This window comes from Oncorhynchus mykiss, chromosome 12, assembly GCF_013265735.2.
Source record: "Oncorhynchus mykiss isolate Arlee chromosome 12, USDA_OmykA_1.1, whole genome shotgun sequence".
In the NCBI taxonomy this organism is placed as follows: domain Eukaryota; kingdom Metazoa; phylum Chordata; class Actinopteri; order Salmoniformes; family Salmonidae; genus Oncorhynchus; species Oncorhynchus mykiss.
In genome coordinates, this window is record NC_048576.1 from 55,064,759 (window position 1) to 55,077,747 (window position 12,989).

A 12,989-nucleotide genomic window follows, 5' to 3' on the forward strand; every position below is an offset into this window, starting at 1 on the left:
CAGACTAATGTACATTTCCAAAATCGTGTAGTTCAGTAGTCACATTTATGACAAAAATTAAAAAGAGAAGACGTTTTACAACAAACTACCTTTATACTTCTGTTTTTAGTCACAAAGATGGCTAGGAGTTGAAACCTGTATGTATCCTAAGGTTAAATCTAGGCTACATTAGCCTATGTATTAACTGGCTCTGAGAATAGAAAACGAAAACATTTACAATTGTTTTAATACGGACTAATTCCGTTGTTTCTATGTCATGTGCTCACTCACGTGTAGACCGACTGCCAATGAAACCGAGCCTGCCCCATGTTCCTCTCAGAGTGAGTTGTTGAGTAAAAAACATGTGTGAACACTGTTCGGCGCTCGAGTGCCATGTCACTGCTGCTCACACCGCCACCGCGCTCAGGTCCAGTCGAGCTCTCTCATCGCAAAAGCATCTCCTCTTTACCGAAGCGCGTTGACACCAACGATGTTCAAGTAGGCTACCCTCAAAAGCGCAGCCGCTCTACTGTATTCCCCGGAAGAAAGGATGCGGAAAGGATGAAACAAGACAGAGCAGCTCTGTAGTAGCCTTCTGCGCAGCAATTTCAATCCGGATTTAGTGAAATCCTCAACCAATTAACAGTCTTTACCAGAGCTCTGTTGTAATCTGCTTCTCAACACACCCCGTCGTTCCAATCAGGTTTCACAGGTTTATTATTCACCCTGCAGCGAGGACAGACACTCTGGACAGGACAGAGCTGAGCAGAGGCTGAGGAGTTTGGAGCTGCCCTAAACTGAGACAAATGACACATTTCATTCAGCCTTGCTCTAAAGTGGTTTGTTTCCTCTACGGTTGAATTTGAAAGGACATTCTTAGTTGTATCTTCCACCTTCTACACAGCAGGAAATGGTGCATATGACAACTGTATTTATACAGTAACCTAATAATAGTTTGGGGATATCACTTTTCGAATGCCAGCTCCGTCATGAACAAAAATGGTAAGTAACCTACCACTTATTGTTACACTGTGTAATACTGTTGGTTACACCTTTGTAAACAAGGTGAGAGAGGTTTTGAACCGTTATTCTTGTCAAAGAAACTTAACTTGCTAAACCTCCCTCTATTTAGTTGACTGCTTTTGCAGTAATTAATGCCTTACTACTGTATAGGGCTCAGTTGTGCTATAGCCTAGTGAGGGGTAGTGGTATGTAATTTTATTGTATTGGTAATGCTCATTACAAAAACACCTGCACACATTCTAAATGACCCTCACATGCTTGACCCTCACAGTCTACTACAACATAACCCCCCCCCCCCCCTATCTAACACACATGCATACACATAATTGTTTATTTCAATATTTCACATAATAATACTCAGGTTGTATTGTCTTAAAGTGCTGCTGTGTGCTGGACCATGGGGTGGGTGGGGTGGGGCAAGGTGTAACCTGCCCCACTATCTGTGTGTTAGAGATGTCTCTAAGGCCCAGGAATCTCCGATTCAAACTCTGCAAGCATTATAATACGTTTGTTTAGTGTTATTACGATACCAGAATGTTTTACTTTGATACCGATAACAGGTTTAGTATCATGATACCGAAACGATACTAAACACCAAAACGAATACTCGATACAGAAACGATACCACAGCAAAAAAAAAAAGCGTATTGGCTAAAATCCCAGAATAACCACTGGGCATTATTTTATTAAACATTGAACAATGTCACGAACCGGCTCAAAGCACGTAACAAATAAGGCGCCAACGTGGAGATAGGGAATAACAAAATATATTTATTTAACTAAAGTAAACTAAATATAATTAACAATGGTGTGTGTAGTCAGTAATCAGTAGTGTAAGTGAGTGGTTGCGTGCATAAATGTGATAATGAGGGGTGTTGAAAGGTGCCAACACAAACAACGGCAAACAACCAAAAACCGCCACAAAAATGCCACAACCAAAATCTGTGTCTGCATGGAGAGAGTCTTCTCAATGAATGGGGAAGAGGTGCATTTATCCTGTTGTGTCCCATTTCACTGACGACCCTCCCGGCTCCGCCCACCGACATCCTGTTAAGGAAAACAAGAGCAAAGAGAAAGAATTCGGCAGACAGAGTGGGAGGGTCGTCACAACAATATGTTGATAACTGGTACAACTAAAATAGCAAATAGAACAGTTAAACACCATATTAAATAACAGGAGCATATCTTCAATTTCCCATATGCAAAACCATATCTGAGACTCACAATAATATTTTACGATTTACATCTAAACTGTTTTCAAATGGAATTTGATACATATCAGGGTTAATTTGCTCATCTATCTGCGTAATATTGGTTCAAATGACATTATGATTCATTATTCATTACTGCGACGTCATTTATAGTATTAAATTAATAGCCTAGTTCCAAATTGACATAATAACACTTTTTATTTTTACATTTCACCTTTATTTAACCAGGTAGGCTAGTTGAGAATAAGTTCTCATTTGCAACTGCGACCTGGCCAAGATAAAGCAAAGCAGTTCGACACATACAACAACACAGAGTTACACATGGAATAAACAAACATACAATCAATAATACAGTAGAAAAATATATATACAGCATGTGCAAATGAGGTAAGATAAGAGAGGTAAGGCAATAAATAGGCCATGATGGCAAAGTAATTACAATATAGCAATTAAACACTGGAATGGTAGGATGTGCAGAAGATGAATGTGCAAGTTGAGATACTGGGGTGCAAAGGAGCAAGATAAATAAATAAATACAGTATGGGGATGAGGTAGATTGGATGGGCTGTTTACAGATGAGCTATGTACAGGCGTGGTGATCTGTGAGCTGCTCTGGCAGCTGGTGCTTAAAGCTAGTGAGGGAGGTAAGAGTCTCCAGCTTCAATTAGCTTCACTTTGAAGCTAATTTCCGAAGCTTCTATATTGTAATAGTCTACACACTAAGTTTGCCAATCGTTTCTTCAACCTCAGAAGGCTGAAGAAGGGTGCTGCTTGTTCTGTGGGTAAGCGAATGCTCCTACCGCTGTCTCTGCCAAGAATATTTGACTGGTGTTTTGGCTGTTTATCGTACTGGTACATGTGTGATCAAGTGTGTGTTGCTTGTGTGTGTTTGCCATTTCACTGGCGGAGCTTGTTTTCAGGAGACGGGGTTTGGGTTTTGTTTGCAAACTCGTTTTAGCTCACAACAAGCATGTAGCATGGCAAATACTAGACAGAAAAATGCTGCAAAGCTCAATGCGGAAGAGGACCACATACCAAGCACTACTGTACACTCCATGAAATACTCAATGAACAAAAATAGTTTTATAAAGATCAAATAGATCTTCAGGAAAATAACTTTAAGTCCTTCCTGCAAATCTTTATGGATTATACCAACAAAAGGGTTGATGAGCTGTATAAGGATGTAATGGGATTTAAACACAGTTTGGAATTTATGCAGTCGGAGATGGAGGAGTTAAAGGGTACGAATGTCACCAGCCAGACTCCATTCAAAACCATGTCTGAGGATTTCGCAATTTTCCAAGCAACACTTGACAAACACTCTTCCAAAAGGAGACTACCTTGAAAACCAATTTAGGCACAATAACATTTTAATCAATGGAATTGAGGACGTAAAGACTGAAACTTGGCATGACACAGAAGTCAAGGCCAAGAAACTGGCAGATCAACTCATACTGGACCCTAAAATCATTGAGATGGAGAGGAGAGGGTGCACAGGAATATCACTTTCTTCCCCGATGGACAGCCCAAATCTATAATGGTGAAACTGCTCAGGTTCAAAGACAAGGAGGAGATTCTCAGGAGAGCCAAGTGCCTGAAGGGAACCAACATATTCATCAATGAAGACTTCTCTGAAAAGTTACGCCTCAAAAGAAAGGAACTACTGCCACGATTAATTGAAGATAAAAGGCAACATCACATCCCTGAAGTATGATCAGCTGGTGGTTCACCCCCCCCCCCCCCCCCCCCCCCCCAATAGAAGTATGCATACACACACACACCATTTACATGTTTTGTATTTTAATAGTATTAACCCCCCCTCTTCGGCGGACAAATATCTTTTTAGATTTTTCACAGCTTTTCTTCTACATATACATACATTTTACATACACATTTTAAATACATGGTACTTTTATATAAAGCAATCACATAACAATAATACATTACCAAACATAAGCTCTTTAATCCCACCTCTCAGCCTATCCCACCTATCACCATAGACCACCCTCGTTTGGTTTGTGTGTCATATACAGTGCCTTGCGAAAGTATTCTTCCCCCTTGAACTTTGCGACCTTTTGCCACATTTCAGGCTTCAAACATAAAGATATAAAACTGTATTTTTTTGTGAAGAATCAACAACTAGTGGGACACAATCATGAAGTTGAACGACATTTATTGGATATTTTAAACTTTTTTAACAAATCAAAAACTGAAAAATTGGGCGTGCAAAATTATTCAGCCCCTTTACTTTCAGTGCAGCAAACTCTCTCCAGAAGTTCAGTGAGGATCTCTGAATGATCCAATGTTGACCTAAATGACTAATGATGATAAATACAATCCACCTGTGTGTAATCAAGTGTCCGTATCAATGCACCTGCACTGTGATAGTCTCAGAGGTCCGTTAAAAGCGCAGAGAGCATCATGAAGAACAAGGAACACACCAGGCAGGTCCGAGATACTGTTGTGAAGAAGTTTAAAGCCGGATTTGGATACAAAAAGATTTCCCAAGCTTTAAACCTCCCAAGGAGCACTGTGCAAGCAATAATATTGACATGGAAGGAGTATCAGACCACTGCAAATCTACCAAGACCTGGCCGTCCCTCTAAACTTTCAGCTCATACAATCAGAAGACTGATCAGAGATGCAGCCAAGAGGCCCATGATCACTCTGGATGAACTGCAGAGATCTACAGCTGAGGTGGGAGACTCTGTCCATAGGACAACAATCATTCGTATATTGCACAAATCTGGCCTTTATGGAAGTGTGGCAAGAAGAAAGCCATTTCTTAAAGATATCCATAAAAAGTGTCGTTTAAAGTTTGCCACAAGCCACCTGGGAGACACACCAAACATGTGGAAGAAGGTGCTCTGGTCAGATTAAACCAAAATTGAACTTTTTGGCAACAATGCAAGACGTTATGTTTGGCGTAAAAGCAACACAGCTCATCACCCTGAACACACCCTCCCCACTGTCAAACATGGTGGTGGCAGCATCATGGTTTGGGCCTGCTTTTCTTCAGCAGGGACAGGGAAGATGGTTAAAATTGATGGGAAGATGGATGGAGCCAAATACAGGACCATTCTGGAAGAAAACCTGATGGAGTCTGCAAAAGACCTGAGACTGGGACGGAGATTTGTCTTCCAACAAGACAATGATCCAAAACATAAAGCAAAATCTACAATGGAATGGTTCAAAAATAAACATATCCAGGTGTTAGAATGGCCAAGTCAAAGTCCAGACCTGAATCCAATCGAGAATCTGTGGAAAGAACTGAAAACTGCTGTTCACAAATGCTCTCCATCCAACCTCACTGAGCTCGAGCTGTTTTGCAAGGAGGAATGGGAAAACATTTCAGTCTCTCGATGTGCAAAACTGATAGAGACATACCCCAAGCGACTTACAGCTGTAATCGCAGCAAAAGGTGGCGCTACAAAGTATTAACTTAAGGGGGCTGAATAATTTTGCACGCCCAATTTTTCAGTTTTTGATTTGTTAAAAAAGTTTGAAATATCCAATAAATGTCGTTTCACTTCATGATTGTGTCCCACTTGTTGTTGATTCTTCACAAAAAAATACAGTTTTATATCTTTATGTTTGAAGCCTGAAATGTGGCAAAAGGTCGCAAAGTTCAAGGGGGCCGAATACTTTCGCAAGGCACTGTAAATACAGTGGGGAGAACAAGTATTTGATACACTGCCGATTTTGCAGGTTTCCCTACTTACAAAACATGTAGAGGTCTGTAATTTTTATAATAGGTACATTTCAACTGTGAGAGACGGAATCTAAAACAACAATCCATAAAATCACATTGTATGATTTTTAAGTAATTAATTTGCATTTTATTGCATGACATAAGTATTTGATACATCGGAAAAGCAGAACTTAATATTTGGTACAGAAACCTGTTTGCAATTACAGAGAGCATACATTTCTTGTAGTTCTTGACCAGGTTTGCACACACTACAGCAGGGATTTTGGCCCACTCCTCCATACAGACCTTCTCAAGATCCTTCTGGTTTCGGGGCTGTCGCTGGGCAATACGGACTTTCAGCTCCCTCCAAAGATTTGCTATTGGGTTCAGGTCTAGAGACTGGCTAGGCCACTCCAGGACCTTGAGATGCTTCTTACGGAGCCACTCCTTAGTTGCCCTGGCTGTGTGTTTCGGGTCGTTGTCATGCTGGAAGACCCATCTTCAATGCTCTTACTGAGGGAAGGAGGTTGTTGGCCAAGATCTTGCGATACATGGCCCATCCATCCTCCCCTCAATATGGTGCAGTCGTCCTGTCCCTTTTGCAGAAAAGCATCCCCAAAGATTGATGTTTCCATGCTTCACGGTTGGGATGGTGTTCTTGGGGTTGTACTCATCCTTCTTCCTCCAAACACGGCGAGTGGAGTTTAGTCCAAAAAGCTCTATTTTTGTCTCATCAGACCACATGACATTCTCCCATTCCTCCTCTGGATCATCCAGATGGTCATTGGCAAACTTCAGACGGGCCTGGACATGCGCTGGCTTGAGCAGGGGGACCTTGCGTGCGCTGCAGGATTTTAATCCATGACAGCGTAGTGTGTTACTAATGGTTTTCTTTGAGACTGTGGTCCCTGCTCTCTTCAGGTCATTGACCAGGTCCTGCCGTGTAGTTCTGGGCTGATCCCTCACCTTCCTCATGATCATTGATGCCCCACAAGGTGAGATCTTGCAAGGAGCCCCAGACCGAGGGTGATTGACCGTCATCTTCAACTTCTTCCATTTTCTAATAATTGCGCCAACAGTTGTTGCCTTCTCACCAAGCTGCTTGCCTATTGTCATGTAGCCCATCCCAGCCTTGTGCAGGTCTATAATTTTATCCCTGATGTCCTTACACAGCTCCCTGGTCTTGGCCATTGTGGAGAGGTTGGAGTCTGTTTGATTGAGTGTGTGGACAGGTGTCTTTTATACAGGTAACGAGTTCAAACAGGTGCAGTTAATACAGGTAATGAGTGGAGAATAGGAGGGCTTCTTAAAGAAAAACTAACAGGTCTTTGAGAGCCAGAATTCTTACTGGTTGGTAGGTGATCAAATACTTACAGTGGGGCAAAAAAGTATTTAGTCAGCCACCAATTGTGCAAGTTCTCCCACTTACAAATATGAGAGAGGCCTGTAATTTTCATCATAGGTACACTTCAACTATGACAGACAAAATGAGAAAAAAAATCCAGAAAATCACATTGTAGGATTTTTAATGAATTTATTTGCAAATTATGGTGGAAAATAAGCATTTGGTCACCTACAAACAAGCAAGATTTCTGGCTCTCACAGACCTGTAACTTATTCTTTAAGAGGCTCCTCTGTCCTCCACTCGTTACCTGTATTAATGGCACCTGTTTGACCTTGTTATCAGTAGAAAAGACACCTGTCCACAACCTCAAACAGTCACACTCCAAACTCCACTATGGCCAAGACCAAAGAGCTGTCAAAGGACACCAGAAACAGAATTGTAGACCTGCACCAGGCTGGGAAGACTGAATCTGCAATAGGTAAGCAGCTTGGTTTGAAGAAATCAACTGTGGGAGCAATTATTAGGAAATGGAAGACATACAAGACCACTGATAATCTCCCTCGATCTGGGGATCCACGCAAGATCTCACCCCGTGGGGTCAAAATGATCACAAGAACGGTGAGCAAAACTCCCAGAACCACACGGGGGGACCTAGTGAATGACCTGCAGAGAGCTGGGACCAAAGTAACAAAGCCTACCATCAGTAACACACTACGCCGCCAGGGACTCAAATCCTGCAGTGCCAGACGTGTCCCCCTTGCTTAAGCCAGTACATGTCCAGGCCCGTCTGAAGTTTGCTAGAGAGAATTTGGATGATCCAGAAGAAGATTGGGAGAATGTCACATGTTCAGATGAAACCAAAATATAACTTTTTGGTAAAAACTCAACTCATCGAGTTTGGTGGACAAAGAATGCTGAGTTGCATCCAAAGAACACCATACCTACTGTGAAGCATGGGGGTGGAAACATCATGCTTTGGGGCTGTTTTTCTGCAAAGGGACCAGGACGACTGATCTGTGTAAAGGAAAGAATGGGGCCATGTATCATGTGAAAACCTCCTTCCATCAGCAAGGGCATTGAAGATGAAACGTGGCTGGGTCTTTCAGCATGACAATGATCCCAAACACACCGCCCGGGCAACGAAGGAGTGGCTTCGTAAGAAGCATTTCAAGGTCCTGGAGTGGCCTAGCCATTCTCCAGATCTCAACCCCATAGAAAATCTTTGGAGGGAATTGAAAGTCTGTGTTGCCCAGCAACAGCCCAAAAACATCACTGCTCTAGAGGAGATCTGCATGGAGGAATGGGCCAAAATACCAGCAACAGTGTGTGAAAACCTTGTGAAGACTTACAGAAAACGTTTGACCTCTGTCATTGCCAACAAAGAGTATATAACAAAGTATTGAGATAAACTTTTGTTATTGACCAAATATTTATTTTCCACCATCATTTGCAAATAAATTCATAAAAAATCCTACAATGTTTTTTTCTGGATTTTTCTTCTAATTTTGTCTGTAATAGTTGAAGTGTACCTATGATGAAAATTACAGGCCTCATCTTTTTAAGAGGGAGAACTTGCACAATTGGTGGCTGACCAAATACTTTTTTGCCCCACTGTATGTCATGCAATAAAATGCAAATAAATTACTTAAAAATCATACAATGTGATTTTCTGGATTTTTGTCTTAGATTCCGTCTCTCACAGTTGAAGTATACCTATGATACAATTACAGACCTCTACATGCTTTGTAAGTAGGAAAACCTGCAAAATCGGCAGTGTATCAAATATTTGTTTTCCCCACTGTATATTCGAAGAAGTGTGGATCATCATTATTTGGCCCATATAGATTAATTAGCCAGATCGGTTTTTGGTCCAATAGCATATTTTAAAGAATCCATCTTCATTGAGGATCTGTTTGCACAGTTTGCACAATCGGATCAAATGTTTTAGTAATTAGTATAATCACCCCTTTTGAGTTTCTTTGCCCATGACAAAATATATTTATCCTCCAAGTCCTTTTTCTACCCAATCTCATCTATATTTGTAGAGTGAGTTTCTTGGAAACAATAGATATTATATTATCTTAGCCAGGGAAAAATATATATTTTTTAAATGATCTGCTAAGCCATTTCAATTGTAACTGGCTATACTTGTTTCCCCACTTACCATAATAAAGTTTCAATTATACTTACCAAAACCAATGTTTGTAAACATACCATTAAAAAGCACCATGATTTTTAAGTGTCCATATAGCTGTACCATAATATTTGCATACTCTAGCTGCAACTTTGTAAACCTTCGATTGTCCTTATATTCCACCCACTAAAACCTCCCCCATATCTAGCTCTGTTGTCACCAGTGAAGATTTTAGCATGTAAATCTTGCTGGGGCAAAAAAGAGAAGTGGGATACAACACTAAACAATACATTAATTGCACTATACCACTGATACACCTGGCTATCAGCGGAGCCTTGTCTGGCAGCGAAACAGTTAATTCAGGGTGCGGCAGGTAGCCTAGTGGTTAGAGCGTTAGGCCAGTACCCGAAAGGTTGCTGGATTGAATCCCTGAACTAACAAGGTAAGAATATGTTGTTCTGCCCCTGAAAAAGGCAGGTTACCTACTCTTCCCAGGAGGATGTCATTGTAAATAAGAACTTGTTCTTAACTGACTTGCCTAGTTAAATTCAGCCTTTAAAAAAATATATAGCCAATTTGGCTGGCTTGCTTAAACAAATGTGGTTTCTACTGACAATTGAGATGTACAAACTATGGCATAAGGGGACGACAAGCGGATAAGAGGCTATCCATAATTTTGATTAAGACATTAGAGGGAGCTAGGACGGACATAGTCATTATAACTATTTGTTCAGCACATTATACAGCAACAGAATTCAGAATATGGGCTGTTATTACAGTGTTCCCCCTGTGCACCAAGTCAGAACAGTTGGATAAATAAAGGGGGTATAAAAGCAGACAATGAAAGCTCTTACAATATGCAATGATTACATTTCTCAAAAACAGGTTATAGGCTACATGTGCACCACCAAGTCAGAACAGTAGGCGAAATTAAGAGGTGAAAATAGATCAGATTATTAGGGTGAGGCACATGGGCTACTAACAGCTTACTACACAACATACAGTTAGTATTACTTTCTTTGTTACTGTATACATAACTCACTGGCATATTACATCATTTATGCAGCAGCATACAATACATTTTTGGACTCACCTTGTTGTGCTGTGCTCACTTGAACAGATTTACAATTCCGAGTTGGATGAAAGTTCACTGCGTATTTTCCCAGTCGTAGCTCGTTTTTCCCGAGTTCCCAGATGTCTTAAACTCACAAAAGCTGGATTTTGCAGTTACGAGTTAACAGTTGTTTTGAGCGTGGCACAAATCATGCTTCATTGACAGCATGACCAATGTTAAATGTTTACAATTTTTATCTTGGAAAAGAGACCCTTAGTCTTAGACTTGGAACTACACAGCCACTCCACTGAATAGCAGGCTAGTGATTGCTTTGGAATTAGCCACTGATTCCTTTGTTAGCCACTCATTGTTGAATTTGCAATTTCCAACTTGTTGTGTAATGTTTATGTCCAATGGCCGATGAGCACCGATACGTTTTATCTATAACTTCTCTTCATATGACAAGGATTAAAAAGGATTTGCCAGTAGATTGTCGACTTGATTCATGATGATGACTCCTGGCTAAGATTTTGAAAGTATGATGTTGACGTGATCAGTCCAATCAAAGTTACTGTACATATAATGTGATTTGACGTAATTTTATCTGTGGCCGATGACCATGAGCCTTGGATGGGCACTTCTAATGTAACTCTATGGCAGCACCCAAGGGGCTTGACTTTTCGAGCTCTACCCTTAGACTTGGAGGTGATGTGGTGTCCCCATGAGTGACAGAACACTGAGCCAATCAAGGCGCAACGCTTCGTATTTTCTGCTGGCTTGGCTTGCCCCACCACCTCAGAAAGCACTTAGCTAGGCTGAAACACCTGCATTGTGGAGCTGCCTTACTCAAGAAAACATCAAAGAGACCGTGCTTGTATGTGGCTTTGCAAACTGTTTGTTTGCAAACTGATATTTGACACGTATTAATGCCAAAATAACATGCAAAACAGGCAAGCCCAAATAAAATGTATTTATTTTGCTAAAAATGCGAGTCGCCACTGGTTGTCACTAAGACCATTAGACCATCTCCCTGACCCGATGTGGAGTCTGCTTACCAGACTTTTTTCACATCTTTCAATTCTGTATTACACCACCCCTTTCCCTTAGTTAAACATGTAAGAGCAGCAGATGGCTTCTGGAAACCTTGGTTTACAACCGGTCTAAAGAAATTTTAAAAAGTTGTGTAATAAGTTTCTTACAAATCCCTCTCCCCTGAATTCTCAAAAGAACAAATTTGCTCACCTACTTCGAATATCCCCCAAAATATATTTTTCAATATGAAGTCAACTTTGAAAATCAATCAACATAACAAAAATGTATTGTTGGAAATAAGACCTATATTGATCCTCATGTTATTTCATGTGAATTTAATTGAATGTGGGTTCCTCTCTGTCAAAGAAAATAGAGAAAACTGATGGAAATCCCCTGGATTACATTAAGGGACATTTCCCTTCTCTGTATCAGTTTGATCCTCTTGATGGATGGAGGTAATTGGTAACTTAAAGATTTCAGGAGTAGGTCATGATGAGATTGGTGCCTCTTTGGGGAAATCAATGTCTTCCTCGAATACTAAGCCTCTAACATACTGTATATCCTCACCAAATCAATGCAAACTGGTATTGTTCCTAAACATTAGAAAATTGTCAAAGTTATCCCCCTCTATAAATCTGTGGATCCCAGATCTTTTACAAAGTATCGCCCAATATCTGTACTACCATGTTTTTCTAAAATCCTAGAAAAATTGGTGTATAAGAGAATGTTGAAACATTTAAATTGACACTGTATTCTATATGAGCACCAACATGTTTTTTGTAAAAACTACTCCACAGACAAGGCTCTATTGCAACTTGTGAATTAAGTCTTTACAATCCTGAACAACAATGAATATGCTCTTGGCATATTTTTAGATGTATCCAAAGTGTTTGACATGGTTGATCATGAAATATTACTTTCTAAATTGCATCCTTACGGCTTTTGTGATTATGCATATAATTGGCTATATAGTTATGTTTATGCAGGGGCCAAGATATCCTGTGCTGTGCCTCAGGGTTCGATAATTGTACCTTTATTATTCCTAATCTATATCAATGACCTTGCTGCTCTGTCTTCTACCGTACTCCCGATTTTTTTTGCTGATGATACCAATTTCATTTTATCGCATAAGAATTTCGATTCACTAATAAATGAAGCCAACTCAGGCATGGTCAAATTTTCTGAATGGTTCCAGATTAAAACATCACATTTTATTGTATTCACTATTAAGAATAAGAAATATTGTAAAAAAAATAATAATTTAAAAGCCAGAATCTCAGTTGGTGGGAATGAAATGGAACAAGTCACATCAACTAGATTCCTCAGAGTTCTAATTGATGAAAAGTTATCCTGGAAAGGTCATATTCCATTTTTCTGTAGCAAGGTAATGACATCTGTTGGTATCAAAAAGATTAGTGGTTTGGTTCATCAGGCTTGCTTCCTAACTCTATACTATAGATTAATTGGCCCATGTCTCATTTACTGTAATATTATCTGGGTTGGTACATATGCCTCCTACC

The 12,989-nt window shown here is 40.3% G+C and overlaps 1 protein-coding gene across 8 annotated transcripts in view; it reads left to right on the top strand.

Moving 5' to 3' along the window:
* The first annotated feature begins 362 nt into the window (after positions 1-362).
* Positions 363-12,989, top strand: part of LOC110537795 (actin-binding LIM protein 3) — a 144,512-nt gene continuing 131,885 nt past the window's right edge. For 6 of the 8 annotated variants that reach the window (XM_036937825.1, XM_036937827.1, XM_036937828.1 and 3 more), the window contains exon 1: positions 363-981. In XM_036937825.1, coding sequence (XP_036793720.1) covers positions 969-981 — 13 coding nt within the window. In that variant the 5' untranslated portion in view covers positions 363-968. The remainder of the gene's footprint in view (positions 982-12,989) is intronic. The other 2 variants (XM_036937831.1, XM_036937832.1) reach the window with 2 other exon arrangements.